The following is a 20,712-nucleotide window of genomic DNA, read 5'->3' as shown; positions in this document are numbered from 1 at the left end:
CTACTATATGAACTTAATAGTGGACAACTTTTTTCAAAATCACCTAAATTGCTATTAATTTTTTATCAGAAAATTGACATAAAAAGATCTCGCCATTCAAGGACGCATTTATAGTACGACGTTTCTTTTACGATACCACCTACGGTGTTTGGATACCTTTCTATACTAAGAATAACAATTTGAAAAATGTAGTAATAATTATTGTAAACACAAAATATAAATGTGCTATAATAATCCACTACATACATTGTATATTGCAAGTTCATAATAATTAAATACTATATAACAACTAAATTATTTATGACTATAATGATATTTAAGAAAGGGAAAGTTGACATTCTATAAAAAATACAGATATTTAGATAAATCCTTTGCTTTAATTCATTATCAAATATTCTAAGTATTTACAAACACACTATTACAATAAAATGTCTATACTTATCGTAACCAGCATTCTTGAAAATAAAGTTAAATGCAATAGGTAATAATGTTGCATTCCAGAACGGTAGTAAATTATTGCATAGTACATGAATGTAGCAATATTATCCATTATATACTCTTTATTTCGTTTTATACTATCGTAATATTTTGAACTTTCAATATTATATCAAGAACCGATATAAATTATTATTGTTATATCTATAGGTTAGGTACGAAAATTTCAAAAAGTCCTGTATTATCTACTAATTTATTTTATCAAAATAATATTCTTGAAATAGGTACTTCCTTTGCATCAAACTAGAAAAAAATAAATGCCATTAGAATTTGAAAGTCGATGAGAACAGTCCTCAATAAAAATAAATACAAATACTTTGAGTTTGCGTAGTAAATGAGATCACTAGTTCATCGGTATTTAAATCCGAGGTCTGTGAATTAGCGATGCGCGACTTTTACTAATATTAATCATTTGACTCTGCATATCTCTAAATACATTCATAAGTATTGTAATTGAAACTACTAAAGGTAAAGTCACCTATATATTACGTCATATCAAGTTAATATTTGACCCCTGCGTCTTTGTCACATCTGGCCACATATCTGAGACTCCCTCTAATGTGACGTTTTATAATTTTACACTCTAAAATTATTTTTCAACAAACACAGCAGTGCAAAGACTAGCTTTATTTCCATTTACAATGTTAACTAAAATGTAGATTTGCCCCTTGTCACACAAAATACACAAAAGGATAACAATTAACAAACAAGTATATGAAAAATAAGTGCCAGTGTCATTGTTTAGGCAAGAATTGTATCCGGTCTAGATCTTGCTTCAGGACCTCTCAAGGACGCTGCCTCAAGTTTAAATCCTACCTAAAGTCCGCTGACAGAAAATTAAAGATATGCTCCATGAGTGCTGCTCCAACGGAGCGAACACAACCGTTGCAATTACAGAATTCTAAGAAATTCAAAAGATTATGTTTACCGGGAAATACCATGATCTGATCATCTTCCCATACGGCACCCTTTCCATCCCTACATGTTGAAAGAACGGAATGAGAAGTGCAAAGGGCTCAAGTAGGACTGCTTAAATTACAACCAAACATATAAATAAATCCTGGAGTTCTCGAATATGAAATTAATAAAATTACAACGTTCTATGTATTGAACAAAGTCGTTAAAATCGACTCTACCTTTTATACAAATTAAAATACGCGATACTGGCAAAATTACATTTGTAAATATCATAAACAAAATACGCCGTTAATTTATCACTAAGACGGTCTTAATCCCGGCCACCCTTTCAACCATTCAGTTTGTTTATTCGATAAAGAACATTAGTACTTACTGTTTGTATCAGTCTACACATACACCATTGGATTATGATTAAATCTTATGGTAATAATAATAATTTTTGTGGAAAGAAAAATGGTATAAATACTAATGGACAGTATTTATACCATTTTTCTTTCTAAAACAATCATAATATTCATTACAGTTATAAAACATAGTAACTGAAACTATGAATTTTTAATAATCACGATTACAATAATTGTATAAGTGGTAAAATTAAGAACATACATGTTTAAACGAAAATAGGCACTTAATTAAAATGTAACTATTCAGTTTCATATTGTTTCTGTAGTTTTTAGCTGATAATATACACATATACAAAACACCAATATATCATTACATATCGTAACATTAATCGGCCATTATAATTTTGACATTGACTATCTACGAATTACAATTTCAGTTCAAAATAATTTAATACATATATGTAATTCGTTACGTTCCAAAGTTTTAAAAATCAGCAGATCACTTCAATATCGAATGTTTTTAAAAAAAAAATATATACAACACTGTCAGTAATTAGTCTAACTTCAACGTATCGTGTCATTCGTCCAAAGGAAAAACTACTAGCAAGCAATAGTAGATTCAGAGCCGTACGAGTTCTTTTAAAGTGTCCTTTCTATCTGCAGACAATTGATACTATTTAATAAACTTTTTATATTCTATATTATAATATTAACTATTGATACAAATTTATAATATTTTATTATTATAACAATAATACAGAGCGAACTTGTATAGCTTTAATTAAAAAATAATGCATTACACGGAATTCTCAAGTTACACATATAAAGGCTGGCGATCAAGTTCTATGTTACATAATTTGTTAATATATTATGAATCCCCACTACTAATTTATGAGCTTTCTGCTAATCAGTAATGTGGAGGTCAGAAACATCTTATAAGCTAGTATCCTAAATATTTTCACCATAACATGCTTACTACAATAGATTGACTAAACATTAAACCAATATACTATCTATATATACACTTAAGGAGACACCAACCAACCGGGGTCAATGGTGTCTGGAGTAGTGGTGACCGTTGTTATATCTAGAAAAAAAAAGAGTAAAGGAGTTGTTAAAAGTGACGATATGAAATAGGATAGGAAACATAATTTTTAAAACGATTGAATGAAATAACAGATCAACCAGTGGAAGTTTATTTCAAATAATAATAATATACCTTATCTGTTATCCCAGATGAGGTAAATCAAGAGGCATTATCATTTGTCCACGGCACAATGAACTCCACGGTTGATGCCCAAATTTCGCACCTTTATTTACATTCATCGTGGCAGGGACCGAGTCTACTGTATTCTTGCAAATTAGTTTAGTTCATTAACGTTTCATCTAATTTGATTGGCCAAATTTGAACAATACAACTATTTCTTAAATATTCACTTAGATATTACGGGTCCAAAGACTGAGGAATGCTTCGAAGATCATAGATACTATATAACATTTATTACTATAATTATAGGCTTACTTGACAAGCCCGTTACCAATGAACTGGTTTCCTGTTCAATCTTCGTAGTGTTAGAATTTATGAATTTATGTGTTTTTTTATATTACTTATTTTGGTCACTTATTGTATTTTGTTTATCAGATATCCTTTATTTTTTTATTTATACGTCACTGTTATTTTGCTAACAGAATATGGTTGGTGGCAGTGGATGCTTAAAATCAGTTTATATATATATACAATAAATAGAAATATAAATTCGGCGTGTTTAAAATGTAAGTAATAATAGTGATTAGGCACATTTTCAATCAAAGAAACAATGAAACTTAAATAAATATATTCTAACAAATTGAGAACCTCATCTTTCTTAAAATTGTCTTTTAAAAACCAATCTTAATTAATTTTTAATCCAATATCCAAAACATACCTGCTGAAACGTTGCTTGTATTTGTTGTTGCTGTGATGTTTATTAAAATGATGTGGAGGGCGTCGTTCAGCACGATGCTTGAAATTCCCTCCCCAATGTGGTCTATTCTGTCTTTCCTAAAAAACAATACATTTACATGACATAAATCATACAAAATACATCCAGTTTTAACAAGATAAAATAAAATTTAGTATTGTTACATATTTTTCAAGATGGTGAACAGAAGCAACTTCTTTTTTCATATATTAAAATTCTTAAGAAATTTATAATGAACATTAGGTATCGTATTTTCCATACTAGCAATTCTATTCTGTGATAGAATTATAAAGATTAAATAATACAAAAGCAAACCTGAAAAGGATTATATCCATTCCTGTTGTTATTGAATCGGTTGTAATGATGAAACTTTTTCATTTTCTTACTACGACCACGATCCATTTCATCGGTAGCTTCGAGAGCACGTTTCCGCTCCTCACGCCTCTCTTCAAATACCTAATGAAGACAGAGCATACAGTCTATTACAATTTACTATTTTACAATTCATTGTAGCCTTCAATTGAGCATAATAAAGAGATTTTAGATACGTAACAAAATTGGTCATAAGTAACACACTTCGGAAGACACCATTGTTCATTAAAAGTAACTACATATTTACTGTCCGTATCGAAAATAAATAAATAAACAATGAAATCATACCTGTCGGGATAGCACACTTTGGGTGCCATTCCATGAAGTCACAGGGGCCCCGTAGCCGCGATGGGAAAAAGAGTTAAGGTGACGAGCCGCCTCCCCCTGCAGCAGTGTCGCCTGGCCCGAAGCCGGCCCCGTCCCTGCCGCGGGTCCTGTCCCCGCGGTGGGGCCCGTCCCCGTCGTGGGGCCCGTCCCCGCCGTGGAGCCCGTCCCCGCCACGGGCCCGGTCCCCGCAGCAGGCCCCGCCGCCGCCACGGCTGGCGCATGCTCGCTACGGTCGCTCAATGGCGACATACTACTCACACTAGTATTAACACTTTCTTCGCTCTCAGCACGCCGTTCTTCCTTCTCTTGGACTCTGGGCAATAGAAAATAACATTGTATGGTGTGTGATGATTATATATATAAAGCACCTAGTCTCTCCCGTAATCATAGTCATGAAGGATTCATATTCTAGGGATTTTAAAAGTCCGCTTTACATTAAATAGAATGACAAATAAAATTCCAAACTATCTGCTACTCCTAATGAGGGTGTAACATAAACGACGTATATTTTCCTAGGCACCTACCTATTTCAAATCATATATGTAAAGGGTTTTTAAAGCCCACTCAACAAGCTAAAATCGCCGCAAGAGGGCCAGCTAGCTGAATTTGTTAAAAATTATTGTATGCAGAATAATTTTTAACAATTGTGACACATATTTATAGAATTTTATTTATATTAATTAGTTTAAAGAAGTAGTTTAATAAAATATTGTCTATTAGGATAAACAGTAGCCAATATGTTAATCTAATATGACTGTTGCTTTTTAAATCTTTTATAAATCCATTTTATATAAAAAACATATAAACACACAAAATTACATAATATTACATATATTTTAAAACTTACTTTTTATTAGTAACACCGTTTAGACTAGGACTTAGCAGAGGGCCACTCTTCTCTTTAGATACAGTCCAAGCATGATGCATGCCCTTTGTAGTGACGATAAGACTTTGTGGTGAGTCACACCGACTTGGCTTTGGTTTATGGCCTTCCTGATTCGAACCATCTTTTTTCAATCTATCTTCTATCAATCTTTCGGTACGTTCATCTCCACTAGATTCGGAATCATAAGGAACTAGTCTTGAATTTGAATTACCATTTCTATGAATATGATTTGACGAGTCACTCTTATTCATTTGTTCTTCCAATTTTTCTAAGGGTGACTTTTGTGGTTTTGTAAGTTTATTTATTAATGTAGACTTTTCAGGAATCTTCAAAGTATTACAAGTTCTATGATCAGTGTCACTTTTTAACAATTTCGATTTTATATGACTCTCGTCACTGCTTTGTCTTTTTATTACAAAGCTTATTTTTTTATCTTCCTCTATTTTATAAATAGACTTATCATTACCATTCAATATTTTTGGAATCTGTGTCACTTTTTCAACTTCGCCATTCTGTTTAACAACCCAGGGCTCAGAATTGGAATTGGCTGAATCAGAGGACTTACTTAGTGTAGTATTTAATATTATAGGTTTATTTTCAGATTTGTATGCTTCAGTGTTACTTGAATTTAGAGTTATTGGTTTCTTTTCATCATTTCTATAAAATGTCAACTTAAGAGGACTCTTTTCTCTGTTGGATATATTTTCCGGCAACTGAGGGCCATATACAGCACTAGAAGTTGATGCAGTGGGAACAGACATGTCATCAGCAATATTATCTTTTTCGAAGAACATAATGTAAGAATTTGTACCAAGCACAGCTGATAGTGGTAATGGTCGGACACTACTATCATCAAACTGATAGTAATTACTGTTTGGTGCTTGACCTATAGCTGTATAATGGCCACAATTCTGCGATGGACCAAGATGTGTTACTAGACTCACTAATTTGTATGACTGTAAAAGAATAAATTTATTATAAAAATATACATATATATGTGACAGAATTTTACTCTTGTGCAGTAGATTGTATTGTCATAGCTTATTTAGGTTTCATGCTTACCAATTGTTGATGAATATTTTTATTATATATATATTTGTTGAGTGTAATCTTCTTTCGGAATTGCACATGTTTGGATAGCTTGCCTCCGGCTAATGAGAATCTCTTCAGAGCAATACAAAGGACCATGGGAGCACGCTCTATAAAGAATTGCTTTGTAGCCGATACCTAAAGACATACACAAGCATTGAAAACTAAATCTTCTATAAATAATAGTGTTTTTAGTAAATGCATTTGTCATGAAAAAATATTCAATTAAGGATGTTTTAAAAAAAAGTTTAAGGTATATTTACGACTGTTTATGACTGTGTACGTATTATAGCGGTTTTTTAGTACCCTGCAGTATGGGTACTAAAAAGCGCCATAATACGTACACAGTCATAAACAGTCGTAAATATACCTTAAACTTTTTTTAAAACATCAACAAATATCAATAAATATCGATATTTATATGTGCATAAAATTTTATAATATTTTCGTTAAGTATTACCTACTAGTTTGTGTAGTTGTACATATCATGAATAGTTATATCTTAAACATATTAGAAAATTTCAATAGCAAGGAAATTCTAAACCTGTTCGTGCTCACAAACCATTACCTTTTTATTACATGATTCACATTTATATCCTAGGTCTTCAAGTCTTTCTCTTGAAAAAAAAGAATCTAAAGCCTCGTCTAATGTTGAATGCTTTCTAATATCCAAGAGCAGATCCTGAAAAATAAATTAACATTACATACATTAAACATACTTGTCTAAGCATTCAAATTCAGTCTTTATTAATTGAAACATAATTACACAATCTAATATAAATATTTACTTTAAAAGACACAATAAATATTATTATCTATTACTATTTTATAAATAAATTATTATTATATATCTATACTTGATGGATTTATATTATTTTGTTTAATTCCGCTACAATTAGCATACACTAGGCTTCCGAGCTGTACCCGAACACTATTCAACGCCTGATGATGCCTCGTTCAGAGACGAAACACGTGTCGCAATAGGTATGGGTGTAGACTCAATAACGGTTGGAATTTGATCGCCACTAGAGAAGGTCGTAACGCTAGTCAAGTTTCTACACCGTATATTTGTAGTCTCACACATGTTAATTATAGCAGAATTAAACAAAATAATATAAATCCATAAGTAGTGAAATGGACTTCTGCTAATTCGATTAAATATATATATCTATATATGCTATTTGTAATTCTGCACACCAGTCTCTGAGTCAATGTGTCTTTTAGACATAAAGGCCTCCTCCAGTGTTTTCCGTGTGTCCCTTTATCTTATTATCTTTTGCCAATAGTTACTTGTTTAAACATATTAAATGTTAAACAGTTGAATGTGTGGATAGTACCAAACCAATGTCAATTTATGTCATATGACACACATAACTTTTATGATATACATAATATTTTTCTCATTAATTCAACTTGCAACCAATCAGAACAGGACTATAAGCAGTTGCTATGTACGAGGTCATGTGACAAGTAGGCATACCCTCTCAATTTCTGGCTGCCTTTATTATGCTACTCATTTGGACTATGTATTCTAGGTAATCATTATATTATTACCATGTAGGCTTTCTTTTCAGTTATCCACTTTTTATGATTTTTTTATTGTATGTACTGGTCTAGAAATCGTCTATCATGGTATTGACATGTAATGCGTAGAAACGAGGATAATATTTTAAGAAAGGTGTTACATATGAATATGGATGGTTATAAGGCCAGAGGAAGGCCGAAAAAGAGATGGATGGACTGTGTGAAAGATGATATGGTAAGAAAGGAAGTAAATAACGCGATGACTGCGAACAGGGATGAATGGAAGAGAAAAACATATTACGCCAACCCCAAATAAATGGGATAGGGAAGAAGCAGATGATGATGTACTGGTCTAGAAAATTTACATAATGTGAATTTTATAATACTCATAGAATTTATTGATATTCAAACAATACTACTATAAGAAAGTTTTTACAAATAATAAACATTTAATTTACCTGAAAGTGCTGATAAGTAGTAGAAAGATGCTGACATGCAAGGCAACGAACTGTGGAGCGCAAATATCCTCCAAGTATTTGATTCAAGGGCGTTGTTTCTTTACTATATTGATCCAACTTTTCAGTATTCACAAATCTTGACAAATAGCACTTCTCCATGGCTTCTACCAAATATCTGAAAAAAAAAGTATGTTTTGAAAACAAAACAAATTTCATAATAATTAAACAATCATGGAATCATCACATGTATCATTACCATATTATAGTGTTCAATTATAAATTATTTTTAATTATAAAAATAGAGAATTATCATCTCTCTTCATTATAAAGTATCATAGTTTTGTTACAAATAGTCACTAGTTTAATACTACCAACAATTAAACTAGTATTAGATTATAGTACTAGATTAAATTCATACATTATTACTAGATATTACAAACTAATCATAATCATACAAACTAATCTCACTAAATTATATTTTACTTTTCTAATCAAATACACTGATAGTAATGCCAACCGAAGCAACAAGCAATACAACTAATAACATCCACAACATTGAAAAGTAAATCTATAAATAATATTGTCTTCCGTAAATGCATTCATCATGACAAAATTATAGTATTATGAATTGTACTAATTGACTATGTCATTTATAATAATAATATACAGTAACATACCTAAGGAACTCATGAGCATCCTCCTGACGACCAGGTGTTAAATGTTTGCATATAAGACGTAACTTAGAATAGACTTGCCAGGGTTTAATAGGCGCTCCACCACTTTTCTGTGTGGCCATCAGTGTAGCACGCATTCCACACATTACACAGGCTTCTGTAACAATAAAATTAATATAACACATAGGTTGTTGCACTGACAATTTAAAAAAGAAATTTATTATAAACATAGAATGAGAAAATAACCACCATATGTATATGTATGTATGTAACATTTGTAATCATTATTACAAAATATAAAAATAAAAATATATCACTGATTTTGCTACTTTTGTCAAAAGACAGTGCCAGCATTATTTTGACAAATTGACAACAATACATTTAAAATTGAGATCCTAATTTCTTGGTTACAACTGATAAAGATTTTTAGCAAGACTGATTTAAATTCTTTTACTTGAAAACTATAAATCATTTTTATATATCAGTGTATAAATAAGTCAAGCCAGAAATTGGGGTATATAACCCCAATTTCAGGTATGTGCCATCATGCAAATAAAGCTGCTTATTATAATATGATTAAAGATGTTAAAAAATATATAAATAAAAAGAATAAAAATAGACTAAAGTTTCACTAATGAATGATAGAATTAAAATATATATTTGTACCACTTTCTCTTATCTACCACAAGTTAATATTAATGTGAATTAATATTATTAACTAATGTTAGTAGTAATGTACTAACCTTGTTGATTACATTTTTCTGCATGTGGTGCTTCTGAAACCAGCCAGTTGGCTAAAGCAGGTACATGAAATAAGGCTTGTAGTGTAGAATTTAGGTAACAAGTATTACCAACATTCTGCATGCCAGCTCCAGCAGCCCAAGGGGACTGCCATCCTAACTGTACTTTTTCAACGGGAAACAAAATTCGCTTGGGTTTTGGTAAACCATCCTCACCATTCTTATTGTTATCTGTAATGAATACATTCAATTTTATAATAAATAAATAACTCAATTGCTATTTGTACCTACCTTTTTCGTATAGATCACAATACAATGCCTAGCTTATCTAACTTTAGTACACTATTTTGACCACACTTTTACACATTTTATTTAATTAATTATACTTGCATGGTGAATATGTTTTGAACAAAAATAAATGGTATAAGTAATAATTATATTAAACTATTCTAATATAAATAAATGTATGATATTAATAATATTGACAGTAGTAATAATAAAATATAACCTATAAACTAGTCATAACAATTCATATAAATTTTCAGGCAAATATTAATATGGAACAGATACATTATTTTCAAGTAATATTTGTAATGCTTACCAGAAGCATGGTTTCCAGAAATCCCTTCTTTCTTAAGAAGTTTATTTTCCAGCACTGGTTTTTTGGATCGAATCACCACGTACTTAGACTTCAGACCATCGAGTACATTGCTTTTAAAATCTCCAGATTCTTCAAAATCAATTTTAGTTAATAGGACACTTTTAGCTGATGAATAAAGTCTACTATCTAATAAAGATGAACCTTGAGAATCTTCAGCACTTAATGATAAACGCAATGCGCTAGATACTGGGTCGCAAATGGAAGCGGGCATTTTACCTCCAAAACTGCAGTATCACTTCATTAAATCACAGCACAGTTCATTGTTATATTACTACTCCACGATAGCCTAGCAATAATATTTTATAACTAAATACAACGTTTTATATTAGTCAACCAGAAACCATGTGTATTACAATATATTAAAAAGACAATTTAGAGCCGCATTTGGAACACGGTGCTTAGCTGGTAAACCAACGACCAATTTTTTTTTTATATATTGTAACTATGGTACATTTATTTTTAGGCTGATGGGCTAGTAGTCAAAGTCAGCAAATAAATAAAAAAACATTACTTGAAATTACTGTGTATTTACTTCTTAATATGTAGTAGCTACTATTTCGTAAATTATTCCTATGTTAAAAAAAAATACTTATATATTTTTGCTGCGTGTGAAGGTGGTGTTTATTTGTATGTTTCTAGAAAAGCAATTGGTAAAATTAAATTAATCTTCACTAAATAAAACTATTCAATTCTATTTATGGTACTTCCTTTCATGGTAATTTTTTTTTCCCCATATTCGTCCATCTCCTTTTCAGTGATGGACCTTTCATGGTAATATTAAAATATTTACCTTATTTTTTTAAATTTATTTACATTGTGTAGAAAGTCTGCATTTTAAGAAAACTATACAATTCTTTTATATTAGTCTTTAATGTATAAAGACTAATTTAATAATATAATGTACCCTAAAATGGCATTCACTTGTATTTGACAATTTGCATTTTGCTCTATGATTGTTTAGCATGCTTTTGTATACTCTTGTCAAAGTCAGTCATAGTCACCAACAAAAAAAATTCTTTTACTTGCTGTAAAAATTCAGGATTTGGTAATTATAATTAACCATTAAAGTAAACTACTAAAAACCTCCAAATTATACTACAAAGTAACAATTTAATATTGTGTAGTAAATGCCGAGTTTCAGTAACGTTCATTATTGATATTAATAGTGGGCGCCGGTGAAATTGTGATCATGGCGAATCCGTCATCAGGCGTTGGTAAGTTTTAAGGTTTATTTTTGTCATTTATTGTTTTTATTTTTGCTAAACCAATAAAAGTCGATAACAATATAGGAGTACTGTTGATTTGTATTGATTAAATTATATTTTATTTGTGACCAGTGGTGCCACGGAACTTTCGTCTTCTAGAAGAACTTGAACAAGGGCAAAAGGGAGTTGGTGACGGTACTATATCTTGGGGCCTCGAAAGCGATGATGACATGACTTTGACTCACTGGACTGGCATGATAATTGGCCCCCCAAGGGTAATCATTGTTCTCACTTATAGTTAATAATATGTATATCAGAGGTATTACAACAAAAGTAAACACAATAATTATTTTCAGACTCCATATGAAAATAGAATGTATTCTCTTAAAATTGAATGTGGCACGCGTTACCCCGATGAACCTCCTACTGCTAGATTTATTTCTAGAATCAACATGAACTGTGTTAACAGTCAGACTGGACTTGTAAGTACATTATAAAACTATAATTTAGTATCTCTGTAGTATAGTGATATAATATGATTTTCATATTTTAGGTGGATAATCGACAAGTCCCGATTCTTGCACGGTGGCAGAGAGACTACACTATAAAGACCGTTTTACAAGAACTGAGACGTCTCATGACACTCAAAGAAAATATGAAGCTATCTCAACCCCCAGAAGGAAGTACTTTCTAGTTCCTCTGTCACTGAAAATATGTCTCAATAGACCCAATCTACTTTGTTCATTCACCTTGGGAAGATACAATTTATTTATCAATTATTTGTGTATGACAATTAATTTTTTATTGTAGTCTTAATTTAAGTGATGCTATGCTTTTGTGTATCTTCATACTATAAGTATATCTGTCTTCTGTCTAAATCTTCGCACCATTATTACACTTGTATGGGAAGCAGAGAGATGAAGTACACATGGTGCATTTCATAGTAAATGCCATTTCGTACATGAAGCTTAATGTCACGAATTTATCTCAGTTGTAGATTGGGCAAAGTATTTTGTAAATTTTTGTAAAACTTCCTATAACAGTTATAATTACCAACCTAGTGGGTAATGCCCATTTATTTATCATATTACCTAAATTATTGTGGCCTTTGAGAAAAAGTTGCTTTTGGTATTTTTAAGGCTAGTTTTACCAATGCATGTTTTTAGGAACAACTTAATATTTTAATACATAGATTAATACAGGTGTGGAAAGGTCTGCTACAATATAGGTATCTTGTTGTTTCTAAATACAAGCACTTTATTTTTAACATCTATATCTCATTCTTACTGTATCTACAAAAGTTAAAATTCTTATTTCTATGAATATCTTCAGATTGTGAAAGAATAATATTGCTTATTTTCCTTATAGTATAACATGATCAAGTGTAAAATATTTTAGGAAATTTTTATTTCTTAGGCACATAAGATAAAGTATTACTGGTACAATATAGTTACAGTATGGCTTCACTTGTCATTATTAATAATTTTGTCACAAGAACAATGAGCATATAATTCAATGTGTAATGAAATATGTTGCAACCTCCATATTTTTTTAGTATCAACTCTTTGTCAAACTTATAACCGTTAGCTCCCAACTCCCATATAATAATATGCTTGAATTTATTGTTACAAACCAAATGCTAAGTCATTGTTTCATAGCATTAATATTTTTACCAATGTATAACTAGCAAAGGTAAATAAATCAAATAATACTGTCATAGCGTGTTTCTCATTTTCCGTGAAATTATATATTTAGTAAATACAGCAGTTGACGATTTTTACACATTATTTTTTAGATTTTTCATAATTCACCTATCATTAAACTACTTATCGTGCATGCGACGACTTCGCTTGTAAATAATACCTAGTGTCAGGCTTCCCTATCTACAACATGCACTTTAGACTACCTACAGTGATGAAAGATTCTTTTTAAGGTTCTAACAACTACAACAAAGATAAAGACTCGAATTCATTTACGAATTTGCAAGAAATATTTTGTATCTCTGTCGCAGCACGAAGAAGTTACAGGGTAAAGGCTTGACATCTTAATCATTCGGAAACATAAGTGGTATTGCGGGTGTCACAGTGTATGGACATAAGTTTTTTTTTACCGTTGAACTAACGAGAATAACTCTTTCTATAGATGTAATGAAGTTTTTTGCACATACGTCTAATTGTTGAATAGTGCACTAACTCTACTAGTGTAGTAAGGCAATATGTAGAATATTTTACAGTAAGTTAATATTGTAAAATATTCTACTTCTAGAGTTAGTGCACTATTCAACAATTAGATGTATGTGCAACAAATTTCATTACATCTAAAGAAAGAGCTATTCTTATTAAATCCTGACGAGTTTCATTCCATTGTAATGAAGTCATCAAAAATTAACCACAATGATTTGCCGTGGAGGTCAACCTGAGAGGCAATAGTCCCATTACTGACAATCGTTTTTCCCCGCAAATAGATTATGTTGGCGCGTATATGGCTTAGATAATTTATAAAGACCAATCTATCGATTTTATAGTATAAATAAAAATGATTACTATTACTATATCATTCGCCTAGTATGTGACTATACGCGCCCACTAGTGTGGCCGTCTTATGCCTCGCAGTCACAGTCTTACATACTATTTATATATATTTTAACAGTAGGTAGTTCTTTATAAAATATAACTAGCTGTGCCCGAGGTTTTGTTGAATGTCAATATATATATTCAATAATGAATGTATAAAAATATAGCCTATATGAAAAGTTTCATCAAAATCCGTGTTTTTGCGTGAAAGAGTAACAAACATCCATACATACAGACTGTTGCGTTTATAATAATAATAATACTTTAATTGAGTCATAACTTTGCGTGAACCCTCAGATATAAAACTCATAACTTTGACGACAGATAAGTTCATGGTAACTCATGCGAGGTAATAAGAAGTCCTAGTAATAATGCAACAACGATGTTTTTATATTTATTTGAGACAAACATTTCAAGAACATTTAAACTAAAGAATAAAGTTGGTACAGATTATAAGTAATTTATTTAATCGGTGTGTATAACTTAATAATTTGTCATTTATAGATTATCATTAAAGATAATACATAATATAATACGCAGTATCTATACAGGTTGTTTGATTTCGACCTCGTTGTCTTTTAGTAGATAGATATTTTTAATATTCGGGACAATATTTAACGACACTATTCCTTTATTGATTAATGAGACAATGCGTATAATACATTATTAACGATTTATCTAAACGATCGCTATACTGCCATGCAGAACAGGCAGTCTTTAATAACGAAATAATATCTATAAAAAAAGAATTCTCCATTTTGTTCTATGTTCTATAAAGGGAAAGACAGCGAGGTTGAAACTAAATAGGTATATACGTTGTATAGTAACGGAAAAGAATATTTATCTTGGCAAGGTGTACGAAATATCAGTTGATATGGGTACTGTCTAAATGTACAAACTTATTATGTATATTGGTACAGACATTCAAGGTCTAGTATTTATAAGTACTGGACAATTTGCAAAAAAGCTTACGTTAACGCCAAATACAAATGGCAACCAGGTACACAGTTATTAGAATATCAGTTTAAAATTCTAGGAAGCTAATTACTATTAACAAATGTAATACATCAATTATACAAATTTAATATAAAATGTACAAATTACAAAGCTCTCATTGGATGTCCATTATATTGCACAGAATAATTCATAAAATTTAGGTAGTATCAAATAATATTTTTTATCATAATTTGTGATGACAATGTTTTAACAATGAGTATTATAACCGTTACCTATATGCTGTAAGAGGGTTACAAATATATATATAGCACTATATTTTAGATATCTACTGATTATTCGGTTCACATTCAAAAATTCAGTTTGTACAATCAACGTTTTTATGTGGCGTTTAGTCCCAAACTTGTAACTAAACAACTCATAAATATACAAGAATACGTCTTTTGTACATTATATAAATTTTATACACAAATCATAGATACATCAAACAAATACAAACAATCGTACTCATGACTACAGATAATATGCGCCTGAATAGTTCATTAAACCACCTATCATGATCTGACTTTCCAATATTGTATGTGTATGCAGCATATTTAGTTATTGAACATTTTCAAAAAGTATCTAAGGTAGAAATTTAGTACTTAAATAGATTGAAATGGCATTTATACGTATAAAAGCCTTTCCAATACATGGATGCAAGCAAAGAATTAAAAACACGTAGACGTAGTACTTTGGTGTGCGAACGTCAAACGCTTCTATAAAAAATGCTCACATCTATACATATAAATAAAATTGGAGTGTCTGTTTGTAATATTGAAATAACAGTTTTTTTACTACATGCATATGAATACGGTACTTACACTATAATAACATTTTTGACAATGTTTAGGCTACTTTTAATTTAGAAAATAAAGTTAAATTCCACGTGGACGAAGTCGTTGGTACAGCTAGCATCAAATAAGAATACGGGTATATTAGTATGTTTATATATTATTTTCTTGTTTTTATATTAAAGTGCACCGCCTTATTATGATCAACACGACGGTTGACTGGTAGAAAATGCCATCATTAAGTCCGCCATGTATACATTCTTGTGTGTAATCAATAAACAAATAAAATCAAAGTCCTCTCAGACACGAGAGTCAATCTGAAGTATAGCCTTGTATGCCTGTGAGATGTGGACATTGACTCAAAGGGACAAACTGGAAGCTTTTGAAATGTGTTGAAGAAGGATTGAAAGTTTAAATAAAAAATTAAGAAATACAAAGGGTTAAGGGAAAGAGACAGATCATAAATATTATTGAGAATAGGCGGGGGAAAATGTTGGGGCAATTGATACGACACGACGAACCTATGAATGTTATCGAACCTAAAATAGAAGAAAAGAAAGGAAGGAGAAGACCAAGTAACAGTTATATCATGCAGATTAAGGAAAAAGTTAAGAGTCGTGTCGTATCAACAACTAAAGAGATTGATTGATGGCTGGACGTGGAAAATAGCAAGAGCTCCACCGACAAGAGAGCAGCTCTTAAATGATGAATTAATTTATTCATGATTCTAATCGTCGCCAACTACGAGGCCTTTCACAGTATTCTTTCAAACATGCTACACTGAAATACTGCCACTCTATGTCAGTGTATCACGTATTTGGTACATTCGTATAGGGCGGCCTCTTCTTCTTCTTCTTCGCTCATTCTGGATCAACGAATATCTTTAGTCCATTTATTTAAAAAATATTATAACAATTAAACAAAATATTTATATATAAAAAAAAAAAGATATAAAATATGTACATATATGTTTTGTTTACTAAATATGCCGCATTTATAACTATACGATACACACTAATATATAAACACATAAAAACTTCAAGTGTTACTTTAGCAGGCATTATAAATACTTCCTATAAAGAAAGTCCTACGTTCCATTCTCATTAAATTTCCCCTTCTGATCTGGATGTTTTATGGTTGTGCGTCGTGTTATGGTTATATAGTTTATGATAAAGCACATTATAAAAAAAAAACAACCAGCTCACAACAATTAACAATCATGTCCATTCAATCATTCAACTGTTATACAGTAGTAATATGTAATAATAAATGAATTACTCATTCTTATCTAATCAGATTAACTTCATGTTATTGTCAGGTCTAACTAAATATATATATATATATATATAAGAAAAATGCGGGCCTTCCAACCTTTTTAAAGCAAAGATTAATCAACTATTATAGTTAGTTTTAACTGCGCGCACTTCGATATAAGGTAATATGTCGATGCTTGCGATGGTAGAATGTAGGGTAGGGTATTATTCCACGAATGTTAAGGTTACATCAAAGAAAGCAATTTAAAAATTGCTTGCCCAGATAATTTTAAACTCTTGTATATAATCATCATAACAATGCCATACTCTCAATAATGTACTTCCGCATAAAACATATGATAAAACTTCCCCTGGAGTATAGCTAGCAAGTTATGTATGTATACGCAGTGGGTGCAAACAATCGAAATAACATTTATACACACATGCGATACATGTATAAAAGCAATAGGGATTATAGTGATATACACTATATCCTTATAAACCACACACGACTATTTCTATGGTATCCTTGATATCAGCAATCAGCCTGCTGAGTTATGCTCTCGTTAATAGATGATCAGAAAAGCAATAGTTGTAGGTCAAAAAAATATCTGACCACTCAAATTATAATTAATTTACAAATGCAATATTGTTAAGTAAACAGAATAAACTTTGATAATTTTATGTATTACAATCTGGGTAACAAACATAAGTAGTATAAATATGTTATATGAAATTCAGAGCATATAGTAATATTTATTATATATAATGAAGAAAAGAAACAATAATGCATTTTGTGAAGTATAATTATTACCAACACATTGCGCTAACAATGAGCACTAGTATATTTACTGTCAAAGTTTATGTAAAATACAGCTTAATTTATGTTGGCACCACAAACAGCACAAGACAGAGTTAAAATGCATAAACACAATTTGTTAATCTTTGGTCTTATCCGTTTTATTGCGAAATTAAAAGCACCATACAAGTGCCCTATATAATTTTAAAAATTGCTCACATATAAAATTCTGTTGTACATTCACACATTATAAGATATACAATCAGATTTAACCAAAAGTTTAAACTCAATTTATTATAATATGTATTTTGAGATAAACTATTTATATACAACAATTTAAATATGTACATAGATTTTTATTTATTACACAACATTTAACTTATTTAACATTCCCGTATTATTATATTAATATATAATATCATATTAATGTAATTTAGGATACACACAAATCTATAAATAAAAACATCTCTAGATAAAAGAACATCAAGACACCTACTATTAATGTATTCTATACAAGATCCAAAACATGTTTCGGAGCTCATTATCGCTTAGAGAATGTCCATCTGTTTTCATAATAAAAATATAAACATAATTTCATATTAACTTACTAAAATTTCACGACTAGTGGAGGTGAAATTACAAAGAGGAGAGCAAAAATAATTTAACTAAGTTATTAGATTACCTACAATTTATATCCCTTTAAAGGATACAACAGTTTAGCTCTGTGTCTTTATGTACAGACTGGTACGGACACATACATTACTTAAAAACTTAAGCGAAACATAAATTAGTTAATTTCCATTGCAATGAGTAAAAATGTATCGATGGTTCAGTCATTGGATATCTTTTCTATGTATTTTACATACTAAACAACCTTTGAAGTAAAAGCAGTTTTCTGTGTAATGACAATTATTCTATTTTCGGTTTGTAGAAACCCTGTTTACCTCTCAATCTTCATTTACAAGAAATGCATTCATTTGTTTATTAGAAATGATTTAGTTGATTATACATATTAAAAGATGTTGTGGCCCCATTCATAACAAGCGTGTTAATATTTCAGACTTAATATATTTTATACAGTTGAAAAAGGGTTACAGCATGAATGTATGTTATTTTAATTGAATACTAAAACAACAGTATTATATTCATTAAGGTTTAACTAAATATGGATTATCTAATCAATATTTAGTCTTGATTATAAAATATAGGTCAGGTACAGAGCCCTAATTACGCCTATGATTTTTTCATACATAGGATAGGTATATATAGGAAAATTACTATATAAACAAAATTTTGAGCATTTAGAAATTAGAAATGTATTGTGTGCTAGTTAGTAAAGAATCTCTTTCTTAAGAGCTGTATACTATAAACAGGCACACTGGTGCACGTCACGCAAAATAATATTTTATAATCGTTTCCAATAAATTAAGTTTGCACACGCATTATTTAAATTAAATTTACTAGAGACGCAGAATAAAATTTGAATGCCTCAGCTGTATCTCACTGTGTGCCTGGGCATTTATAATCGTAAGTATTAAATGGGCTCTGAAAAAAAAATTAAACTATAACATTGTTGACGAAAATTATTAACTTTATAATATCTGGGTTAATTATAACATACATAGGTTCACGGTTGATTTGGAGTCCTATTTTATTAAATGTACAATTTTAGTATCGAACGAACAGAACTTTCGTCAATACACTTTCCGCTGTCCAAAGTTATTAGCATTGTAGCCTCATCTTTAACCGTCCAGAAAAGCGGTTATACGAGTAATGTAAAATGTTTTGTATCGTAACAATCACATACGACAATCAGTAAATCCAGTGGCATCCTTGAGACTGCAGAACGAAGGGAAACTTCAGCAGACGTCAAGAGTGAACACCATATACAACAAAAGTGAAGCCGCGAGACTACGCGCCATAAAATAAAATACACTTGTTCACAACAGCACCTAAAACGATGTTAAAATAACTATGGCATTGGTCGGTAAGAACATTTGACAAAAAAAAAACATGACTTTGTGTTTTGCGTTCTAAGTCGAAAATATTAGATTAAATTTGTATGTATTATGTATGTCGCATTGTGTAACGTAATTGCCGAATTTTTATTTATAACAATATACTATTTTTAAGCTTAGAAAATGTCATCATAGTAACATTATATGTATGATGTTACTATTTATCATATTACTTTAATGATTAAACAACGAAATCATTTTAAAATATTGTAACCACATTTTTATAATCAATCATGTATTTTAGTTCATAATACTTACACTTATGAACTAAAATACATGATTGATTATAAAAATCTTAACGATGATTTAATATATTTGTATTACAAACTAAAATATAGTAATACAATAAAACAGAAAGGGGAATAATATGTAATATGTGGAATAAGTTTGACGACAATATTTTCCAATTCCTATCTATGGAACAAGGGCATCACTTTTGTTATACGTAAGCTAACTTGACTTTTCTTCGTTTAAGGTTCTAGACGGCTGCTAGCGCGGGCCGCTCGTCAGCGCCGGTCTTTCAGGACTGCTGCCGTAAGCCTTGCCAGTGGTGACGCAGCACGAGACGTGCAGGCGGCGGCGGCCGGCGACGCCGACACGTCCACAGGCGGTGGCTCGTCAGCGGCGG

At 30.8% G+C, this 20,712-nt stretch overlaps 2 protein-coding genes across 2 annotated transcripts; one reads left to right on the top strand and one right to left on the bottom strand.

Moving 5' to 3' along the window:
• Positions 1-1,216: 1,216 nt before the first annotated feature.
• On the bottom strand, positions 1,217-10,875 carry LOC131848210 (ubiquitin carboxyl-terminal hydrolase 36). The gene is made up of 11 exons (XM_059197996.1): positions 10,390-10,875; positions 9,792-10,019; positions 9,052-9,205; positions 8,375-8,549; positions 6,961-7,074; positions 6,366-6,530; positions 5,265-6,259; positions 4,379-4,730; positions 4,034-4,174; positions 3,683-3,798; positions 1,217-2,844 (listed from the first exon to the last, which is right to left on the bottom strand). The coding sequence occupies exons 1-11, from the start codon at positions 10,658-10,660 to the stop codon at positions 2,808-2,810; spliced, it is 2,748 nt and encodes a 915-aa protein (XP_059053979.1). The 5' UTR covers positions 10,661-10,875; the 3' UTR covers positions 1,217-2,807.
• Positions 10,876-11,419: 544 nt separating this feature from the next.
• LOC131848175 (ubiquitin-conjugating enzyme E2 variant 2) lies at positions 11,420-13,371 on the top strand. Its single transcript, XM_059197948.1, has 4 exons — positions 11,420-11,663; positions 11,787-11,929; positions 12,011-12,136; positions 12,208-13,371. The coding sequence occupies exons 1-4, from the start codon at positions 11,639-11,641 to the stop codon at positions 12,346-12,348; spliced, it is 435 nt and encodes a 144-aa protein (XP_059053931.1). The 5' UTR covers positions 11,420-11,638; the 3' UTR covers positions 12,349-13,371.
• The last annotated feature ends 7,341 nt before the right edge of the window (positions 13,372-20,712 follow it).

This window comes from Achroia grisella, unplaced genomic scaffold, assembly GCF_030625045.1.
Source record: "Achroia grisella isolate CSIRO2021 unplaced genomic scaffold, CSIRO_AGI_Agris_v1 utg546, whole genome shotgun sequence".
NCBI lineage: Eukaryota > Metazoa > Arthropoda > Insecta > Lepidoptera > Pyralidae > Achroia > Achroia grisella.
The sequence above is the reverse complement of the archived record's forward strand: the minus strand, read 5'-3'. Positions and strand labels throughout refer to the sequence as shown.